A 22,989-nucleotide genomic window follows, 5' to 3' on the forward strand; every position below is an offset into this window, starting at 1 on the left:
GTTATAACACATGTACCAATATAAAATTTTCTCATAAATTTATATGCAACAAACAACTAATCATTTTTTTTCAAAAGGCAAAAGTACAAAAGAGCAAAAACAACAAACTTGCGCCCATAACTTCACTCAAGTTGGGCACACTTGGGTTGGATAAATGAATTGGACACCCCTTTAATTGTAAAGATTTTTAAGTTTAAAGAGGTTCATTGTCAAAAAAAAAAAAAATCAAATTGTCAAATTAGAAAAATTGAGGACGAAAATGTCTTTTTATTTTCTTAGGATCGATCCATCCTCGCAATTCTTTTCTTTATGGGAAAAATATACAACATTATTAGTCCTTTTCTTGTCCGATCACCAAAAAAAAAAGACTCGAGATAAGCAGGTGAGATCGCTCACACAGGATAATTCACGTAATTAAACTCGAACCCGCTTCGTCGAAATTGCAGGTTAAACTCGAACCAGCCGCGTTTAAAACACGCGAACTGAGCTCAACCAAGCAGCGATTCTAATTCCGCGAATATGTTCTCTCGCGTGGCTCTAACGCTCTCTCGCTTCGCGTGGTTCATCTCTCTCTCTCTCGCTCTCTCTCTCTCCTTTTTCAAAAATAACTTTCACTGCTTCCCACTCTCTCACACACTTTTTGATCACACTTTTTCACACCCAACTGAGCCAAGCAGAGCAGAGTAGCCAAAACCCCGAGTTTCACAAATCTCTCTCTCTCTCTCTATAGCTCTAATCAGGGCAAAGAAATAGGATATGGGAGAAGGAAAGGGCTCGAGTCTGGTTCATCTTCTGGTCGTGGTCCTCAGCTTGGTCGCCTTCGGTTTCGCCATTGCCGCCGAGAGACGACGGAGCGTTGTAAGCCTCCGTCCTCTCTTCTCACTTTCCCTTTCTATGAATAATCTTATCGCCTTTTGTTGTCCTTGTCATTTGTCACTTTGATCTCTGCTTATTTTTGCGTTCTCATCTTGAAATTCCCGTGCTCTGCTTATTGAATTATTGATCTGATTAAGTTCTTTTGAAGTTGATCCTGTTGTGTAATTTACTTTGTGCGATTAGGTGTTATTATGAGTTCTGATCTTGTGGTTATGGCGTTTAAAGTGAGTACATAAGAGGATATTTTGTAAATTTTTATGTCTCTGAAGTTGGTGAAGTGTAAAGAGGCCCGAATTCTTTAATTGTTGGGGTAATTTACTTACGGATTTTGGATCTTTTTAGGGGAAATCTTTTTTGATTTCTTAAAGAATTTCAAATAATTCTTTGCTTAATTGTTTTTGTATTCAATGCCTTATATCGTGGCATGTGGGTAGGGATGTGCAAACTAACCAAACCGTTTATTTTGAATGAAATGCAAACCAAATTTATTATAAATTGGTTAGAAATTTTCAAACTAAATCAAACTAATTAAGAGATCTAATTCAATCTAAACTAAATCGATTTTTAATTATTTTGGTTTAATTTTTCTAATTGGTTGAACTAATATTTTATAACCTCTTCTCAAGCCTCAATTATAGGTGGTACTAATATTTTGTATGATAGATATTCCATTCTATTATATAGGTTATAGTAGAAACTTCTATGATCGTGCTCATTTAATTTTGAAATAAATGTTTTTTTTTTCAAAAATATAAATAAGTTACATATACGTAATATATATAATTTTATGAAAATATATACAAAATAGAATTAGTGTGGTTTGGTTTGGTTTTGTAAGGGTAAAACCACAAACCAAACTAAGTAAATTAGTTTTTTAAAGTACTAATATTTTGTATGATAGACATTCCATTATATAAATTATGGTAGAAACTTTTATGGTCGTGCTCATTTAATTTTGGAATAAATGTGTTTTTTTTTTCAAAAATATAGATAAGTTACATATACGTAATATATATATATATAATTTTATGAAAATATATACAAAATAGAATTAGTTTTTTTGGTTTTTGAAGGGTAAAACTACAAACCAAACTAAGTAAATTAGTTTTTTAAAAATTTAAACCATACCAAGTGTTTGGTTTGGTTTTCTTTTGCTTTGGTTTGGTTTGGTTAGTTTGAATGGTTTGTTGCACACCCTTACATGTTAGCCATTTATTTAGATACTTATTTATTTGTGAATTATTTTTACTAATTATGATCATAATGTCATCACGTTTTATCTTGGGAGAGTTAGCAGACCTCTCGAACGTCTGCTAATCTATCTTGTAATCTCTTTCAATTACTTGATTAATATAATTTTGCTTTTCTGTTTAATTTCTCAATTCAAGTTCGGTTCTTATCAAATTGGTATGAGAGCAGTACTTTCTTGGGCAAAAAAAAAAAAAAAAAGGCTGGAACGTGTGGACGTTGGAAGCGATTAGAAATGTCGATGTTCTCAGGAAAAGATCCGGATTCTTGGATTGTAAAAGTAGAAGAATATCATCTGAATAATCGATTTTCGGAACGTGAAAGGGGCTGGTTTGCAGAGGAATTCATGGAAGATGAGGCACTCGAGTGGTTTCAATGGGAGGACAGAAGGCGGCCATTTGCTTGTTGGAGTGCTTTTAAGATCAATTTGCAACTTCGTTTCAGAGCAACGCGTGAGAGATTGCTCTCTGAAAAGAATGAGAAGGTTTGTCCACGGGACGTAATGAGTTCAGATTTTCACGTTTCTGGCGGTGGGCCGACGCAACCAGTTCTAGAATCGCGGGAGGACGACAACGATTCGATCAATTTTTCGCGATCTGGTGCGAAATCGTTCAGATCTGAGACAATCGGCCGCGATTTGGTGGTGAAAATTGAGAACACCAATACGATCATGGTTGGGGTTCGACAAGCCGGCAAGATTGGGCTAGATTGGGGAATGTTTGTGCGAAACCTAGCGCGACTGGGTCAGGTGATTCATTCGAAATTGAGTGGGATCCCATCCGGATTTGGACCGGCTTACGCGATTCCAGCTCGCGATGAGGGAAGGTGAGTTGGTCTGGGCGAAATCGCCCTAGATCTCGAAGACCCACGGTGGAAGGGGCGATTTGACGGTGGGCTGTGGTCGGAGGTGGAGCGGCGGTCTCGTGCGGCTACATTTGGGGTTGGGCTCACAATTTCCGGCACGACTGAGGCTGGGCTTGGCGATTTGGCTGCGGTTTGGACTGGGACACATGACTCCGGCGATGTTGAGGCTGTTTCCGGCCGGTATAGTAGTGACCCACTCAATTCCGGTGATATTATGGTTAGGACGTGGAAGTTTGGTTCAAAACTTGGGGTCGGTGGGGCTGAGTTTCAAAATTCCAGCCAAATGAGGGCTGGGTCACGTGTTTCTAGTGTGGGCAAGTCCGATTCTTGCGTGATTGGGTCTGGGCTGCGGAATTCCAACATTGTTGGGTGTACTTCTGCCTCAATAGAGGTTGGGCCGAAAACTTTCAGCGAAAGTGGGACTAATTTCAGCAAGATATGTAATGGGTCCTCAAATTTTGGTCCAAATATGATTGGGTCTGGGAATTCCAGCACTTATGGGGCTGGGGATGGAGAAATTGACTTCATTGGAGTAGGACTTAGACACTTTGCAAATGGAAGATCTGATATTTCCGAGTTTGTAACTCCCAAAACCAAAATTTCTATGTTTCGTGGACTGAACAATGGCTACAATGGGGTTTCTGCTCTCGATTACACTTCCGTGGCACCTTTTACGCTTTGGTTTGTCACCGTTGAAGTTGGCACTTTAAGGATTGCGACACCCTTCGACATGGGAAGGAGATGGCGTCATTCCACTGCGGTCACCTGACCACACCTTGATGACAAAGTGTATTGAGGAGGGGAGTAATGATAGGATTATGTTAGTTATTAGTAATCAGTAGAATAAGTGGTTAGTAGTTTGTTATTAAGGTTGGTTTGTTATATTTGTTAAGCTAGTAAGTAGTAGTATATAAGAAATAGAAAGAGACTAAAGGGGAGGAATGGATTAGAGTAAACTGGGAAACCCTTGGGAGAGTTAGCAGACCTCTCGAACGTCTGTCAATCTATCTTGTAATTTCTTTCAATTACTTTATCAATATAATTTTGTTTTTCTGTTCAATTCCTCAATTCAAGTTCGGTTCTTATCACATGCCTCCTTGTAAGGTGCCTTGTAAGGTTTTCTTTGAGTTTTTGTCTCAGAGAGGGATTCATTGACAAAAGGTTTCCCATTTCCTTTTGTGCCTCGTTCTCCCTCCATAGTCCGAATTCCAAAACTGAGTAGGCGAACATATAGACAGAAGATCAATTTTTCATTAATTGGCCCAGGGTTTGATGTTCATGGTTATCTAATAATATCATGGTTCATTTTATGGTAACTCCCAATAACGTGCAAGGAACAATTGGTTAGAGAGAAACTGTCTTAATACTTTGAAATTTCCGACTCAAAAATGTTATTTACACATCCTTGCAGTCATAAACTAATGACTAATTCTTTCATTTTGATTTAGTGTTGTACTAGGAAGAGTAAAATATTTACTTTAACATGTTGTACATGTTGGCAAAATGACTTATTAAGCCATGGTAAAGGTCATTTTGAGGCCCATTTTGAGGTCCATTTTGAGGCCTATTTTAGAAAGGGTTCTAATTGGTTTTTAGGACAGGTCTTGATGGATTTGCGTTCTCTATCACGAGGAGATCAAAATCGATTATTCATACACTCAAAATGGATATTGGGTGAATGAGAAATTGATGTTCTAAGTATGTTACTTGGAGTAGTTAAGGAAATTGGAAATTGCAAAAATCCCACATTGACTAGGAATGAAGCATGGTGGTGTTTATAAGTGATTGCACTTTGAAGCCTAGATAAGCATGTGTACCAGAGAGGCTCTCTCACGCGCAGGGGGGCGGGTGCGAATCACGGTCCCGGCGGGTTAGGGGCCCAATGTGTGCGCTCGCGACATGCGGACACAAATGTCGGACCGGAAAACCTGCTCCGTGCGGGCTTTGTTTTGCAATTTTTATTTTTTGATTCGGCCCAAGACCTTCCACATTCAGTCAAAACACAAAACCGTTTGGAGCTTAATGGTGATTAAAGGGGGGCTTGATGGTATGCTTAATGCCGAGCTTAATGGTGGACTTGATGGCCGGTTATGGCATCAGTTTTGCCTTCATAAAAATTCGAACTTACTAAGGATTTTTGGCTAGGTTCGTCCTGAACGTTTTGCACCATTAAGATGCGCGTCTAAGCCCCATAATGCCATGTTTTGCACCACCTGAAGGACAACACACTTTTCCGAATTCTCTTCTCATTTCTCTCGGTTCTCTCTTGTTTTTGAGTTCTTTGTGCGTTCTCTTTTGTAGTTCGGTTTTGGTGATAGAGAGAAGATCTAAGTTCTAGTTCGCCGGACGGTTTCGATAGTGCTTCAAGCTACCGTCGTTGTCGTTGTATCCTGAGAGACAGATGTCTAATGTTACTTCAAGCACTCGCCGGAGGGGACGAATTTGTTTTAAGGAAAGCATGGTTCACGTGCGTCGACATCCTTGCAATTCGGTTTGCCAAGTTTGGTAGAAAGGTTTAATTCGTGTTGTAATTGTTTCTATATTTTGATCTTCCTATAAGTTATGAATTGTTATTCTTTGTTTATCTATATTTTTCTTAACAATCTTAAAACAGATTTAATACAAAAGAAGATTTTGCAGGAGAAAAAAAGGGAAAAAAAACGTTTTCTTATTGTAGGAAATTATTGTCAATTTCCTTACTAACTTAGAAAATTTGTTTTTGAAAATGACTGATAACATGAACGTGGTTGTTCTTGCTGGAAGCAACATCATGACACCTGAGCCGTCACCTGTGGGACACAAACATCTGTCTCGGTCTCGACCGCTGCTTTGACCTCGACGCGGCCTTCACTGGTCTCGGTTCATGTGAACCACAATGAAAAGCCTGATAAATTCAGTGGGCTGAATTTTAAGACTTGACAACAAAAAATATTGTTTTATCTGACAACATTGAATCTTGCGTGATTCTTGAAAGAGGATCCTCCTACTGTTAGAGAGGATGAAGTAGATGCTCAAGCATTCCACGCGGTTGATGCATGGAATCATTCTGACTTCCTGCGTTGGAACTATGTGCTTAACGGCTTGGCTGATGGGCTTTACAATGTGTATAGCTCAAAGAAAACAACTAAGGAATTATGAGTCTTTGGACCTGAAATATAAGTCGGAGGATGCGAGTGTTAAGAAGTTTTTAGTAAGCCAATTCCTGAATTACAAGATGGTGGACTCGAAGACTGTTATTAGTCAAGTTCAAAAGCTCCATTTGATAATTCACGAGATACATGCTGAGGGAATGGCTATTAGTGAATCCTTTCAGGTAGCTGCGCTGGTTGATAAGCTACCCCTCTTCTGGAAGGATTTCAAGAGCTATCTGATACACAAGAGGAAAAAGATTACTGTTGAACAATTGGTTGTCAGGCTTCGTATTGAAGAAGACAATAGGCGGATTGAGAAGAAGTTCTCCAATACAACTGCAAGCTCTGCTAAGGCTAATGTGGTGGAGCATGATAGCTCCAAAAAAAAGGAAAGCCGGGATCCAAGTTATGACTAAAGGGAGGAATTGTCAAGAAGAAATTTCAAGGGAAGTGCTTCAATTGCAACATGGTTGGGCACAAGTCGGCGGATTGTAGGCTGCCAAAACGAAACAAGGATAAGGAGGTGTTAGGATTCTAGACTCAAAAGAATTACTTTAACCAACGGAGCTGGGATGGTATTCAACGTTAGTTCTTTTTATTGATTTTTTGGACAATTTCGACTAACACCAGTTAGCTCTAACAAGGCTCCTAATTAGCAACAATGGAAATTACAAGAAAAATAAAGATAGAGATGGATTTTCGAGGAACCCCACAACCTCCCAAGCTTTCCGCCGAGCCAACAGAATTCTTCACACCTCCCACTGGCCTCGATCCTTCCCTATATACTCCCCTTTCCTCTAACTAACTTCCCACGTCAGCAGCTCCCTCCTTCAGCAACGCTCACACCCCCAGACGAGCCTTCCACCCTGGGCTGAACTTCACTCTCTGGGCCTGGCCCTTTGGGCTGAACCTCACTATTTGGGCCTGACTCCCCTGGGCCCGAAGCATTCCCTCTCCTGGACCTCCTAACATAGACTTTCCTTACTGGGGGTCTACGCACAAACGCCAGCTGCCGTCCTTCTTCTTGACCAACAGAACGGGACTCGAGAAGGGACTGCTACTTGGCCTAATGATGCCGGATGCTAACATTTCAGCTGCAAGTTTCTCAATCTCACCTTTCTGCACGTGGGGGTACCTGTAAGGCCTAATGTTGGGCGGTTCCACCCCAGGTTTAAGTACTATCTGGTGATCTCGAGCTCGGTTTGGTGGTAACCCCTCCGGTGCTGCGAAAACTCCAGCAAAACGAGCCAAAACCTCCTTAAGGGCGTCTGGTACACTTTCCTGCCTTTCATTCCTTTTCCTCCCCTCAAGAGCGTATATCTCCAACAGTGCCCCTACCACTTCCCCGTGGACTCTACGGTTCACGGTGCGCCAACTCACCGGCTCCAAGCTTAGGGTCGGATCCCCCTTCAAGCACACCCACCCCGCCTCCGTACGGAACTTCATGGTGAACCTCTGCCAGTCAGCCAGTACCTCTCCCAAGGTGCGTAACCACGACACCCCCAACACTACCTCAGCACAGCCCAACTCAAACGGAACGAAGTCCCCACGTACCGTGTACCCCTGGATTCTCAATTCCACATTATTGCACACGCCTTATTGCTTGAAACATGCGCCGTTACCCACTTGGATGCCATAGCTTCCCGTAGCCGTCGTGGGCACATGCATTTCCCGTGCCAATCTGAGGGAGAGAAAGTTGTGGGAAGCACCACTGTCGACTAATATGACCACATCTCTGCCCATGGCCCCTTTCAACTTCATGGTGTTAGAAGAGGAAAGCCCCATCAGAGAATTCAGGGATATGCCCGATGTTTCCTCGACCTCCTCCTCCGCCGTTACCTCTGCCTCCACCCCTTCCTCATCAACACCCATGCCCTCCTCGTCCGACACCAAGAGCACCTGGAGTTGCCGGTTCTTACACCGGTGGCCCGGGCTGAACTTCTCATCACATCTAAAACACAGCCCCTTTGCTCGTCGGCGCTGGATCTCGTCATCAGTGTAATGCCTAAATCCAGCTCCCCCTCCCTCTGAATTCCCCTGCGTTTGCTGTGGCCACCCACGAGCCCTCTGGGAAGAAACCGTCTCCTTCCCGTGGTTGGACTGAAGGGAACTCCTCGAGGACCCCAGTTGTGGGTTGGTCTTATCTCCTGAGCCCCCACCCCTTCCCGAGTCTTCTGGCCTCTAACCCCGACCCATCCTTATCCTTCTCAGCCTTTCCACCGCCTCGTTTCTTTCTTCAATTTGCTGGGCCAGGTCCATAACCTCTTGAAGGTTAATGGGCCGGTGCAACTTAACTTCGGCCCGCACGTCTTCACGAAGCCCATTAAGAAAAGCCCCTCTAAATATAGGCTCGGGAATACCTCTCATGGATGTCGCTAAGGCCTCAAAACGGTCACGGAATTCGGCCACGGTGCTGTCTTGCCTCAGCGCCATCAGTTGCTCCGTCGGGTTACTGTCTTTCGCGCGGCTGAACCGGTGGAGAATTGCCGATTTGAGATCTCGCCAGTCGGTGAAGGGTTCCTGAGAGTCCAGCCACTGAAACCAGCCAAGGGCCCTTCCTTCCATACAGACCAACGCAGCCAAGACCTTCTCCTCCTCCTCGACGCCGTTAATGGCGAAGTAGCGCTCTGCGCGGAACACCCAGCCATAAGGATCCTCACCTTGGAATATCGGTAGCTCCAGTCTTCTTCCCCGGTGATCGTGCATGCCTCGGACTCGTTCTGGCGAATCCTTCTGCCTTCCTCGCTCGCGGTCGCGCCCCTGCTCCCGCCGTGGTGGTACCGGCAGCTGGGCTTCCAGGTGGCGACCTAGCATGGTCTCCAACCGGTGGAGTGACCCCTAAACGTCCTCGATCTGAGTTCCCAAGGCTACAACGTCCTCCTGTAATTGAGGTACGTGGTCCACCATAGCTCCCATTAACTGAACCGCCTCTCTGAGAGACTCGAAGCTCCCCTCCAAGCCGAAAATGCGTTCCGTGGTAGTGTTCGCTTGCATTCCGTGAGCCATGGATCGAGGCTCTGATACCAAATTGTTAGGATTCTGGACTCAAAAGAATTAGTTTAACCAGCAGAGCTGGGATGGTATTCAACGGTAGTTCTTTTTATTGATTTTTCGGACAATTTCTACTAACACCAGTGAGCTCTAACAAGGCTCCTAATTAGCAACAATGGAAATTACAAGAAAAATAAAGATAGGGAGGGATTTTTGAGGAACCCCACAACCTCCTAAGCTTTCAGCCGAGCCAACATAATTCTTCACACCTCCCACTAGCCTCGATCTTTCCCCATATACTCCCCTTTCCTCTAACTAACTTCCCACGTCAGCAGCTCCTTCCTTCAGCAGCGCTCACACGCCCAGATGAGCCTTCCACCCTGGGCTGAACTTCACTCTCTGAGCCTGGCCCCCTTCTGGGCTGAACTACACTATTTGGGCCTGACTCCCCTGGGCCCGAAGTATTCCCTCTCATGGACCTCCTAACATAGACTTTCCTTACTGGGGGTCTAACAGGAGGCTAATGCTGTGGATACCATTTCCAAAGAAGTGTCCGACATCAGCTTGTCAGCTGTTGTTTTTGAAGTGAACTTGGTCGACTCCAATCCAAAGGAGTGGTGGCTCTATACTGGGACTAAAAGACACATTTGCTGTGACTGGGCCAAGTTTGCTGATCTAGTTCCGTTAGAAACTGGAGAAAAGTTTTTCATGGGTAGCTCTGCAACTTCTGTGATCGAGGGCCAAGGAACGGTGTTCTTGAAGATGACTTCGGGCAAGGAAGTGAAGCTTCACAACGTGCTTTATTTGCCCGACATCCGGAAGAATCTCATATCCGGGACGATGCTGAGCATGCACGGCTTTAAGATGGTGTTTGAAGCCGATAAAATAGTTTTGTCTAAGATGTGAATAGATGTGGGGAGGGGTTATGTAAAGAGTGACATGTGGAAAATGAATGCCATAACTGTAAAACCCAAGAAAATGAATAAAAAGAAAAAGTCTTCTGTTTATATGTTTGAGTCTTCTAACTTATGGCATGGTAGACTAAGATATGTTAATTATGATACATTGCGTAGATTAATTAACTTGGATTACATACCCGCATTTTATATTGATTCAAAACGTAAATATGAAACTTGTGTAGAGGCAAAACTAATAAGGTCATCATTCCAATCGATAGAAAGGAATACTAAACCACTTGATCTAATACATAGTGATGTTTGTGACTTAACGTTTGTTCAAATTAGAGGTGGTAATAAGTATTTTATCACTTTCATTGACGATATATGTTAGAAACCTAATATTTAGAAGTTTTTTTTAATAGTCTTAATAGCAGTATAAATAAAGGGCTTAATAGCTCACTAGGGGAAGCTGTGATTTTGAGAGTTTTGGGAGACTGAGATTAAGGAGAGCTGGTGGTCTCTCAAATACCACCAAATTAGGAGTCCCCGGAGTACTCTAATTCTCCGTTCTATCTTTTACTTTTCCGTTTGGTAGTGTAATTGGAGATTGGCTAGTGGTTTTCAATAAAGGAATTCCCTTATTTCTATCCAATTCCTTGTCAATTTCAGGATTGATATGTGTATGTTTGGCTGTTTGCCTGTGGAAAACCTAGGTACCTAACAATATCACAAAGTATTTGATACGAACCTTGCCAACGACGCGATGAGACCCAACACCAAACACGGATCATAACTCTAAGATCTTCAAGACGCAAGATTGTTGAGCCTTAACCCGTTGTCTATCAAGACGCGAATCAAGAATTACGAAAGATGAAGAACGCCACACCAAGATTATCAAGATTCACCCGTTAATCTTATTGATAAGTTCGATTGTTGAACGCCACAAGAAAAATACTTTATAAGTTCAAAAAGTTATCTCAAGAATCAAGAAGCACAAAATATGCAAAACCTTAATAATATGATTATTCAATATTTTCAAAACGTGTTATACAACCCTACTTATATAGGATGTGATTTTTAAACCTAATGAAAACTAAAGCATCTAATTATCTAAGCTAAAGCCCAAACTCGGCTAACGCTAATCTAATCCAAGTCCAATTCGGACCCTTTACAATTCCAAGGCCAATTCGGCCACAAATATTTCCTTAGGCCCAATTCGGCCAATTTGAGTTGGATTCCCTTTGCTAAGCCCTTTGTAATTCCACTTGAATCTTCTAGAACCTTAATCTTGGTGATTAGGTTCTCTTCATTCGGCTTTGGACTTGTGTTGGGCTTCCATGTGTTTGCCATATCTCCAATTTGTTGAACCAGCCCGTTCAATGCTTCCTTGAAGCGTTTGACTTTCTGCTTTGTCACCGGACCACTTGGTCCTATCGCATCATTCTCTCCCTCTTGAAAATGATGCACCGGGTATGAAGTCAATTTGATGTTCAATTCCTCAAATTAGAGGTAAGTCAGGAGGCGTCTCTTCGGGAATTACATCCTCGAATTCCTGCAAGAGAGAAACAACATTTCTTGGCAAAGAATCGGCGAGATGGTTAGTATTCAAAAGGACCTCTTTGTGCATGAGCACTATAAGGGGCTGTTGTGAAAGTAAAGCTCTCTTAATCTCACTCTTTGTAGCCATGAAATTGTAATTCTCTTCTCTCATCAAGACTTACTCTCTTGTTTTTCCCCTCATTATCTCTTGTGTTTTTGCCTCCCTCAACTTCTTTTCTCTCATTTTCTTTTCTCTCTATTTCGGCCTCTCTCTCATTTCCTTTGCTTTTTGCATCTTTAGTTGGTCTTCAAGAACCTATTTGGGAGTCAATGAGACAAGGGATATAGGTTGCCTTTTAATGGTAAAAGAGTACCCTATTGGTGAAACCGTCATGTGTGACTCGCCGATCATATTGCCATGGCCTTCCCAATAGGATGTGACATGCATGCATAGGTACCATGTCACAAAGCACCTCATCCTCATATTTTCCAATGGAAAACGTTACCACCGCCTGTTTCGTTACCTTGATTTCTCCGCAATTATTTAGCCATTGAAGTCGGTATGGCCATGGATGTTTCAAGGTAGGTAACGCCAACTTCTCCACTACTTCGGTGCTGGCCACATTTGTGCAACTCCCACCGTCAATGATAAGGCTGCAAACTTTGTTATTTACAAAGCACCGCGTATGAAACAAGTTCTCCCGTTGGTTGTTTTCTTCTTCCTTAACCTGCACACTAAGGACTTGCTTTGCCATTAATGCTTCTCCTTCCACCGCATGTTGTCCTTCATAGGCATCTTCAAGAGGTGGCATGTCATCTACCTCTTCTTTCTCTTCGTCCGACTCAATCTCTCCTTGGGCGTTTATCACCATCACCCTTCTATTCGGACATTGGCTAGCTATGTGCCCCCTGCCTTGACATTTAAAACATTTAATGTCGCAGTTTCTATTTGTAGAGGACTCGGGGTTACCTTGCTTTGATGTCTCAGCTTGCTTGGCATCCTTAGAGGGTTCGTTCTTAGGTCTTGGCATAGGAAACTCATTCCGTTTAGGGGCTGGTTCCCATGAATTTGTGGTAGCCACGTTCATTCCCCTCTAGCCATGTTCTTTCTTTTCAATTGTTGTTCTACTTTGGTGGCTTGGTGTACCATATCCGTTAGCTCCACATAATGCTGCATCTCTACTACATCCGTTATCTCACGGTTTAGACCATGCAAGAATCTTGCCATGGTTGCTTCACTGTCCTCCTCCACATTCGCGCGGATCATTGCAATTTCCATCTCTTTGTAGTAATGATCTACGCTCTTGGAACCTTGAGTTAGGCGTTGCAATTTGTTAAATAGCTCCCGGTGGTAGTAGCTTGGAACAAAACGCCGCCTCATGATGGTTTTCATCGTTCCACGTCTCGACGGAACGTTTTCGGTTTCTTCTCCTATCTTGCAACAATTGGTCCCACCAAACGATAGCATAATCGGTGAATTCAATTGCAACGAGTTTTACCTTTTTGAGTTTTGAGTAGTTATGACAATCGAAGATAATCTCCATACGTTTCTCCCACTCAAGATACACCTTAGGATTGCTCTTCCCTTGGAAGGATGGAATCCTGACCTAAATGCTCCCCAAATCATCATCTTGCCTAGATCTACCCATCCTAGCTTCATTATTTCTTCTCTTAAACATGTCTTGGTTCATTGGTGGATCCTTAAGCTCCTCTAACTCCTCTTTATCCTCAAACTCACCCCATCGATTCCCGGTTGGCACACGCCTAGGTGGCTGCCTAATGGGATTAGTTTGTTGCACTCCTTCTTCCAGCTTATCCATCCTCTCATGAAGTTGTTCTAATTCCACCCTCATCATCTGTCTCATCTCCCCTACCAACGCCTGCATTTGTAGATTCGGATTGGCTTCTTGTTGAGCCTCTTTAGTTTGACGTTCGCCTTGGTTGTGAGACATGATTAAAATCTGCAAAACAAAGTTAGAAACCTCACAAACACTCCCTCACGTGTTTCACTCCTTATGTGTTTCTTTCTTTAGATTTGTGTTTGTCACTCAATGGCTTTTACCCTCCGATGTTCTCACCACTCTTGCCTTTTTTTTTTTTTTCACTTGTTGTGTATTCTTTAGTTCTTAATCGGACTCAGAAACACACAAGTTTTTCAAGTAACTATCAAGTTGATGGCAACCGAACAAACCAGTAAAATTAAAAGGCTCTGAAACTAATAAAAACAAGTGAATTTTGGCCCGAAATGGGGTCGGGGGGCTATGCCCCGCAGCGATTGTAGAGCTCAAAAAGAGCTTCGATTTGATATATTATAGGCACCGTAACGATTTCTGGATCAAAAGTTATAACCGTTCCAAGTAACAGTCCTGCGATTTCTCTTTCTTTTTTTTTTTTTTAAACGTAAAGCTTGGCTAATAAAGGAAGTTAAGTCGAATTTGATTGAAACTAGGACTCCTTATGAAATTTTCAGCCAAAGATAGCAACAAGGGGGGAAACCCTAATTGAATTCCAACTAGGTTTAGGAAAAAAAAAGCTCTATCTGAAATTCGGCCAAAGATAGCAACAAAGAAGGGAGGATTAGAAGCTCTATCTTAAATTCGGCCTTAAGAAACCCTATTAATTTTGACTCTTTTTTTTTAATTTTTTTGAATAATTCGGAAATTCCAAAGCAAAGCAAGAACAAAAGGACAAACTCGAATTGAAACCCTAAGACATAAGAAAACGATTAAAGATAGTCAAACTTGCCTTGGAACCAAAGCTCAAATACCAACTGATATAAATCTCACCAACGACGTGACAAGACCCAACACCAAACACGGATCACAACCCCAAGATCTTCAAGACGCAAGATTGTTGAGCCTTAACCCGTTGTCTATCAAGACGCGAATCAAGAACTACGAAAGATGAACGCCACACCAAGATTATCAAGAATCACCCATTAATCTTAATGATAAGTTTGATTGTTAAACGCTACAAGAAAAATACTTGATAAGTTCAAAAAGTTCTCTCAAGAACCAAGAAGCACAAAATATGCAAAACCTCAATAATATGATTATTCAATAATTTTCAAAACGTGTTTTACAACCCCTTATATAGGATGTGATTTTTAAACCTAATGAAAACTAAAGCATCTAATTATCTAAGCTAAAGCCCAAACTCGGCTAACGCTAATCTAATCCAAGTCCAATTCGGACCCTTTACAATTCCAAGGCCAATTCGGCCACAAATATTTCCTTAGGCCCAATTCGGCCAATTTGAGTTGGGACTCCCCTTGCTAAGCCCATTGTAATTCCACTTGAATATTCTAGAACCTTAATCATGGTGACTAGGTTCTCTTCATTCGACTTTGAACTTGTGTTGGGCTTCCATGTGTTTGCCATATCTCTAATTTGTTGAACCAGCTCGTTCAATGCTTCCTTGAAGCGTTTGACTTTCCGCCTTGTCACCGGACCACTTGGTCCTATCGAATTAGTATTGCTAAAAAGCAAAGATGAAGCTGTAGAGAAATTTACTCTCTATAAACAAGAAGTTGAAAACTAACTTAATAAAAAGATTAAGATAGTAAGAAGTGACTGAGGTGGCGAATATGTCGAACCATTTAGTGCGTTTTGTGCACAACATAAACGAAGTCACACCATCATATTCTCCCCAATCGAATGGCATTGTTGAACGAAAAAATCGTACCTTAAAGGATATGATGAATGAAATGTTAATAAGTTTTGGGTTGCAACAGAACGTGTGGGGAGGAAGCCATTTTATCGGCTAATTACCTTTTAAATAGAGTTCCGCATAATAAAGTCGATAAAACCCCCTATGAGTTGTGGAAAGGAATGAAACATTCCTACAAATATTTGAAAGTGTGGGGGTGTTTAGCCAAGGTAATGGCTCCAACGCTAAAGAAGATGAAGATAGGTCCGAAAACGGTTGATTGCATTTTCATTAGGTATGCTCATAACAGTACCGCATATTAGTTCTTTGTGCATGAGTCTAAAAACCCTGACATACACAAGAACACGATAATAGAGTCTAGGAATGCATCGTGTTTTGAACATGTATTTTCATATAAGACTAAGAAAGATGAGCCAAGTTCGTCAAAACGAATTTTTGAGACTATCATAGAAGATTGTAGTCAAAATTTTAAAAATGATGAAAACGTGAAAACGGAGGAAGAGCCTAGACGAAGTAAGAGGGTAAGGATAGAAAAGTTTTTCGGACCGGATTTTTTAACCTTTATGCTAGAGGTTGAACCTCAAACGTATAAAGAAGTTGTGAGCTCAACTCAGGGTTCTTTATGAAAAGAAGCTATAAAGAGTGAAATAGATTTCATCTTACAAAATCATACTTGGGAACTAGTAGATCTTCCACCAAGAAATAAACTACTAGGTTCTAAATGAATTTTTAAACGAAAAATGAAGACAGATGGAACAATTAACAAGTATAAGGCCAGACTAGTAATAAAATGTTATAGACAAAGAGAAGGCCTTGATTACTTTGACACGTATTCTCCTGTGACGAGAATAACATCTATAAGGATGATACTAGCGATTGCTGCGCTGCAGAATCTTGAAGTTCATTAAATGAATGTGAAGACAACCTTTCTAAATGGAGATTTGGAAGAAGAAATCTACATAGAACAACCTGAGGGTTGTGTAGCTCCAGGACAAGAGAAGAAAGTTTACAAATTGGTGAAGTCTTTGTACGGATTGAAACAAGCACCAAAACAATGACATAAGAAATTTAACGATGTCATGATGTCAAATGGATTCAAAATCAACGTGAGACAAATGTGTTTATGTCAAGAATACAGAAGACGGTTATGTCATTCTTTGTCTGTATGTAGATAACATAATAATTGTAGGTAGCAATGATCGGATGGTCAAATCTATCAAAACACATGTTGAACTCAAGGTTTGACATGAAAAATATGGGACCGGCTGATGTGATTTTGGGGATCAAAATCAAAAGGGTGTCTCATGGTCTCATATTGACTTAGTCACATTACGTGGATAAGATACTTGACAAGTTTAATAAAGATGATTCTGGTATAACAAGAACTCCTATTAATATAAGTCAACATTTGTCCAAAAACAGAGGAGAAAGCATATCTCAGGTGGAGTATGCTAGAGTGATTGACAGTCTGATGTACTTAATGAGCTGTACAATACCAGATATTGTCATCACTGTAAGTAGATTGAACAGTTTCACGAGTAACCCAGGAGATGACCACTGGAAAGCAATTGTGAGAGTACTGAGGTATTTAAAATATACTCTTGACTATAGACTGCATTACATAAGAGAGCCTGCTGTTTTAGAAGGGTACTCTGACGTAAGTTGGATATCCGATACACATGATTCTAAGGCTACCAGTGGATTTATATTCACCTTGGGTGGTGCAGCTATTTCATAGAAATTCTCTAAGCAAACGGTAATAACCAGATCCATGATGGAAGCTGAGTTTGTCACATTGGATAAATGTGACGAAAAAGCTGAATGACTTAGACATTTCTTGGAGGACATTCCGGATTGGTCAAAACCTGTACCTGCAATTTGCATACACAATGATAGCCAATCAGCTATTGGTAGAGCATATAATACGATGTATAATGGTAAGTTTAGACATATACGTCGTCGACATAATACCATTAGACAACTGATCTCAAGGGGAGTCATAGTCATTGACTATATAGGGTCGAACGACAATATTGCGGATCTGCTGACCAAATGACTGAATAGAGATCAAGTTGAAAAGACATCGAGAGGAATGAGACTGAAGTCCATGGAATAAATAGGTCGAAGTAGTGGAAACCCAACCTAGCTGACTGGAGATCCCAAGATTTAGGTTCAATGGGACAACTAAATTATATAGACCAGTTGAGTTCACTGTGAGGGTAACTCCGGCCTGTTCTTATGATGATAATAGTGAAATCCGTACGAGAAGAGGATAAACATTGATTTTTAATGATTCTTATACGTCGGATACGTTAGGAATTCGAGCGGAGTAATACGGGTTACTCTTTAATAAAAAATTACATATGTCAGAGAGAAGTGAGGCTGCTTCAAAGGAGAATTGTGAGGGCTCAATTCATTAGAAATTCTTGCAGAACCAAGTAGATGTTCATGGCCAAAACGGACATAACCATGAGAACAGAATTGTGTCAGGAAGATGTCTGTGTGGTATATTAATATTTACACGAAGGCAGAACAGTTCAAAGACATCTCGTCTACTGGTCAACCAGTAAAGTTAATGAATTCTCACGAGGGAAGGTTCAAGGGTTAATGCCTACCTATCCTTTGCAAGTATCGACTGTAGAACTCTATCATCGTGTTGAGTTTGTTTTTTTCTTGTCGTCAGTCAATTTTCATTCATGTGGGAGATTGTTGGCAAAATGGCTTATTAAGCCATGGTAAAGGCCATTTTGAGGTTCATTTTAGAAAGGGGCCAAATTGATTTTTGTGACGGGTCTCGATAGATTTGCGTTCTCCATCACGAGGATATCAAAATCAATTATTCATACACTCAAAATGGATATTAGGTGAATGAAAAATTGATGTTCTAAGTATGTCACTTGAAGTGGTTAAGGTAATTAGAAATTGTAAAAATCTCACATTGGCTAAGAATGAAGCCTTGGTGGTGTTTATAAGTGATTGCACTTTGAAGCCTAGGTAAGCATGTGTACCAGAGAGGCTCTCTCACGCGCAGGGGGGGGGGGGGGGGGGGGGTGCGAATCATGGTCCCGGCGGGTTAGGGGCCCAATGTGTGTGCCCGTGACCTGTGGACACGAATGTCGGACTGGAAAACCCACACCCAAGACCTTCCACATTCAGCCAAAACCCAAAACCGTTTGGAGCTTAATGTTGATTAAAGGGGGGCTTGATGGTATGCTTAATGCCGAACTTAATGGTGGACTTGATGGACGGTTATGGCATCAGTTTTGCCTTCATAAAAATTTGAACTTACTATGGATTTGTGGCTAGGTTCGTCATGAACGTTTTGCACCATTAAGATGCGCGTTTAACCCCATAATGCCATGCTTTGTAACCTTTTTCCGAGAGCCTATATAAGTCATGCACCACATGAAGGACAACACACTTTTCCGAATTCTCTTCTCCTTTCTCTCAGTTCTCTTTTGTTTTTCGAGTTCTTTGTGCGTTCTCTTTTGTAGTTCGGTTTTGGTGATAGAGAGAAGATCCACGTTCTAGTTGCCGGACGGTTCCGATAGTGCTTCGAGCTACCGTCGTTGTCGTTGTATCCTGGGAGACGGACGTCCAATGTTACCTCAAGCACTCGCCGGAGGGGACGAATCTGTTTTAAGGAAAGCGTAGCTCACGTGCCTCGACATCCTTGCAATTCATTTTTCCAAGTTTGGTAGAAAGGTTGAATTCGTGTTGTAACTATTTCTATATTTTGATCTTCCTATAAGTTGTTATGAATTGTTCTTCTTTGTATTATCTATATTTTTCCTAACAATCTTAAAACAGATTTGATACAGAGGACTTTGCTGGAGGGGAAAAAAAAGGAAAATAAAAAACGTTTCCTTATTGTAGGAAATTATTGTCAATTTCCTTACTAACTTGGAAAATTTGTTTTTGAAGAAATGGCTGATAACATGAACGTGGTTGTTCCTGTTGGAAGTTATACCATGACGCCTGAGCCGTCACTTGTGGGACAAACATCTATCTCGGTCCCAACCCCTGCTTTGACCTCGACGCGGCCTTCACCAGTCTCAGTTCCTGTGAACCACAATGAAAAAATCTTGATAAATTTAGTGGGCTGAATTTTAAGACTTGGCAACAAAAAATGTTATTTTATCTGACAACATTGAATCTTGTGAGATTCTTAAAAGAGGATCCTCCTACTGTTAGAGAGGATAAAGTGGATGCTCAATCCATGCGGTTTATGCATGGAATCATTCTAACATCCTGTGTCGGAACTATGTGCTTAACGGCTTGGTTGATGGGCTTTATAATGTGTATAGCTCAAAGAAAACAACTAAGGAATTATGAGAATTTTTAGACCAGAAATATAAGTCCGAAAACGCGGGTGCTAAGAAGTTCTTAGTAGGCCAATTCCTGAATTACAAGATGGTGGACTCGAAGACTGTTATTAATCAAGTTCAAGAGCTCCAATTGATAATTCACGAGATATATGCTGAGAGAATGGCTATTAGTGAATCCTTTCAGGTAGCTGTGCTGGTTGATAAGCTACCCCCCTCCTGGAAAGAGTTCAAGAGCTATCTGATGCACAAGAGGAAAGAGATGACCGTTGAGCAATTGGTTGTCAGGCTTCGTATTGAAGAAGACAATAGGCAGACTGAGAAGAAGTTCTCCAATGCAACCGCAAGCTCTGCTAAGGCTAATGTGGTGGAGCATAATAGCTCCAAAAAGAAAGGAAAGCCCGGATACAAGTTGGGGCCAAAGGGAGGAATTGTCAAGAAGAAATTCCAAGGGAAGTGCTTGAATTGCAACAAGATTGGGCGCAAGTCGGCAGACTGCAGGTTGCCAAAACAAAACAAGGATAAAGAGGCACCTCTATTTGTGAATTATTTTTACTAATTATGACCATAATGTCATCACGTTTTAATTAATTTTAAAGAGCCACCTCTTCCCAAAAGAAAAAAAAAATTATAACTATAAATTAAGGAGCCTTGATTACTTGGCCTTGTGGTTTTGCTATCTCTTCACTTCCTTGCCTTTGTGATATTTGGCTTCTTCTTCAATTTGTTGAGATAACTAGATTTCCTTTTGTTATCATATTAAAACTTTAGATGTTTCTTCTTAGAATATTATCTTTCGTGAAATTGTAGGTATTTTTTGAAACTGTTGTTTTTTAACTCTTCAATTTCAGCTCCTTTTCATTATTTTATACAGTGAAAACCCAATTATTCAGTTGTGTTTGATATTTATAAAATGTTTTAGTATGTCATGAAGCACTAGCTGGTCGGCGAAGTTAGTCTACTTCAAAAAAATTGCTCCGAACCCATGCCTTTAGGAGAATTTTGTTTGTCTTAACCATTGACCGAGTCTTTGTTGATATTTATCATACCATGACCATTGCTGTTTCAATGCACCGAGTCTAATACGAAGCTGTGGTAATCATTATGCGACCTTAACCGGTGAAATCGCATTGCATAATCTTCATTGATGGTTGCCTTGTAAGGTGCATACCTCCTTGTAAGGTGCCTTGTAAGGTTTTCTTTTGAGTTTTTGTCTCAGAGAGGAATTCATTGACAAAAAGTTTCCCATTTCCTTTTGTGCCTCGTTCTTAATCGCCCCTCCATAGTCTGAATTCCAAAACTGAGCAGACGTCCGTATAGACAGAAGATCAATTTTTCTTTAATTGGCCCAGGGTTTGATGTTCATGGTTATCTGATAATATCATGGTTCATTTTATGGTAACTCCCAATAACGTGCAAGGAACAATTTGTTAGAGAGAAACTGTCTTAATACTTTGAAATTTCCAACTCAAAAATGTTATTTACACATCCTTGCAGTCATAAACTAATGATTAATTCTTTCATTTTGATTTAGTGTTGTACTAGGAAGAGTAAAATATTTACTTTAACATGTACATTCTGGTCGTAATCTATTATTGTTCCTTGCAATAAATAGTCATTTACAGGGAAAATATTTCTAGATTGTCGTTGTTGGATTCTTGATTAATTTGGTGGGACTAACTATATGATAAACGTTTCGTGGTTTTCATTTAATTGATGATTTTTCTTTGTCACAGGGTCATATATTCAATGATGAACGTACAAATTCATCCTACTGTGTGTATAACTCAGATGTTGCTACTGGTTATGGAGTGGGAGGCTTTTTGTTTCTTCTTTCAAGTGAATCTTTACTTATGGGAGTGACAAAATGCATGTGTTTTGGAAGACCCTTGGCTCCTGGCAGTCATCGAGCTTGGTCGATCATCTATTTTGTGTCATCATGGTGAGTCCTTTGATGTACCCTTTCACTTGTCTGTATCCTCTCTTATCTATACATTATTTATTATGTCGGGTCTGTCTTGGAATGTTGTATTTTAGTATTTCTAGTAGGGAATAGTTGATCACTCTCGCCTAATTTCGCCGTTCAACTAGTTTAGTAGACATGATTTTCTATGTTTGATATGTCATATTGCATTTGTTCTGATTTATTGTGAGCATTTATACCTCATGTTGCGTGTTTTCTTATTATTGCTGGCTGGCTCTATCATTCTCCATAACAAGCTTGTTGCAGTTTTGTACGTGCCAACCCATGAGATATTATTCCGTAAACTTGGAGTAGAATGTGTTTTACAACTTTGAAAATATTCTCGGTGTTGGTTTGTTATTGAAACTTGCTATGTACTTCTGTCTACAGGACAACTTTTCTGATAGCAGAAGCATGTCTGATTGCCGGTGCGACAAAGAATGCATATCACACGAAGTACCGGGAGATGATCTATGCTCAGAACTTCTCCTGTGAATCGTTACGGAAGGGTGTTTTTATTACTGGAGCAATATTTGTGGTTGCAACCATGATTCTAAACGTGTACTACTACATGTACTTCAACAAGGCGACTACTACTCAGGCAGCTCAGAAGACAAATCGTCAAAGCTCAAATATTGGGATGGCTGGGTATGCATAGAAAGAATTCAATTGGGTAATGTCATAGATGGCTACCAAGTTTTGCACTAGATGTTACTCAGGGTTCGAAATGCCTTTTCTTATGTGTATGACTTGAACTTCAGCTATAATTGGATTCCGTTTATGTAGTTACATATACGTGCTATAACGACTGCTTGCAAAGACGACATGCAAAGTCATATCATATTATAAGAGAGGGTTTTTGTCATCTGGTAGGCTGGTACTTTGTATTTTAGTTTAGGATTAAAAAGATAGCTCACTATTGGATAACATTAAAATGGCATCCTGCCGTTTGTGAATTACTGTTGGAGGACCTCCGCTTCTTTACGGGGACAGTTCCTTTTGCCCTTTTAATGACTTATTCCCAAAGTAATTTCTTAAAAAAGAAAAACAGGGACTACTTAAAAATAAACTATCAATAGTTTTTTAATTTTTAGCCGTCAGATTTATATCAAAATATGTATGTTTTGTATATTTTTTTAATCTGATAAAATTTTAATCAGATTTAATGGTTAAAAATTTAAACTACCAGTAAAACAGACTAACGAAGAAACTCTTAAAAAACAAAAAACATGAAACTTTTTTTTTCCCTAAAAAAAATGTAATTTCTTTCCTTATATTCCTCCCCAGAAAGGGCAAAATGGGAGCCACGCGTGCAATAATCCTGCGTGAAGTTCGAAGGTTATGCATTTTATTTTTTATGTTTTATTATTATTTATTTATTTATTTATTTATTTTTTGCTCACAAGGTTATTTCATGAAAGATAGGGTCTCCCATAATTACATTTTTGTGTAAATCACGGTAAAATTGTCAGTCTCCAATTTAA

The 22,989-nt window shown here is 40.6% G+C and overlaps 1 protein-coding gene across 1 annotated transcript; it reads left to right on the forward strand.

The window, feature by feature from the left end:
* The first annotated feature begins 651 nt into the window (after window positions 1–651).
* On the forward strand, window positions 652–22,525 carry LOC21397780. The gene is made up of 3 exons (XM_024170352.1): window positions 652–858; window positions 21,279–21,484; window positions 21,896–22,525. Exons 1-3 carry the CDS (start codon window positions 757–759, stop codon window positions 22,161–22,163), a joined length of 576 nt encoding a protein of 191 aa, XP_024026120.1. The 5' UTR covers window positions 652–756; the 3' UTR covers window positions 22,164–22,525.
* The last annotated feature ends 464 nt before the right edge of the window (window positions 22,526–22,989 follow it).

Source organism: Morus notabilis, unplaced genomic scaffold (assembly GCF_000414095.1).
Source record: "Morus notabilis unplaced genomic scaffold, ASM41409v2 Scaffold6, whole genome shotgun sequence".
In the NCBI taxonomy this organism is placed as follows: domain Eukaryota; kingdom Viridiplantae; phylum Streptophyta; class Magnoliopsida; order Rosales; family Moraceae; genus Morus; species Morus notabilis.

Excerpts from the sequence above, each read along its gene's own strand:
- LOC21397780 (XM_024170352.1), top strand. The coding sequence starts at position 757 with ATGGGAGAAGGAAAGGGCTCGAGTCTGGTTCATCTTCTGGTCGTGGTC. Across the intron at positions 859-21,278 it reads CCGAGAGACGACGGAGCGTT|GGTCATATATTCAATGATGA; the intron begins GTAAGCCTCCGT and ends TCTTTGTCACAG. Across the intron at positions 21,485-21,895 it reads ATCTATTTTGTGTCATCATG|GACAACTTTTCTGATAGCAG; the intron begins GTGAGTCCTTTG and ends TTCTGTCTACAG.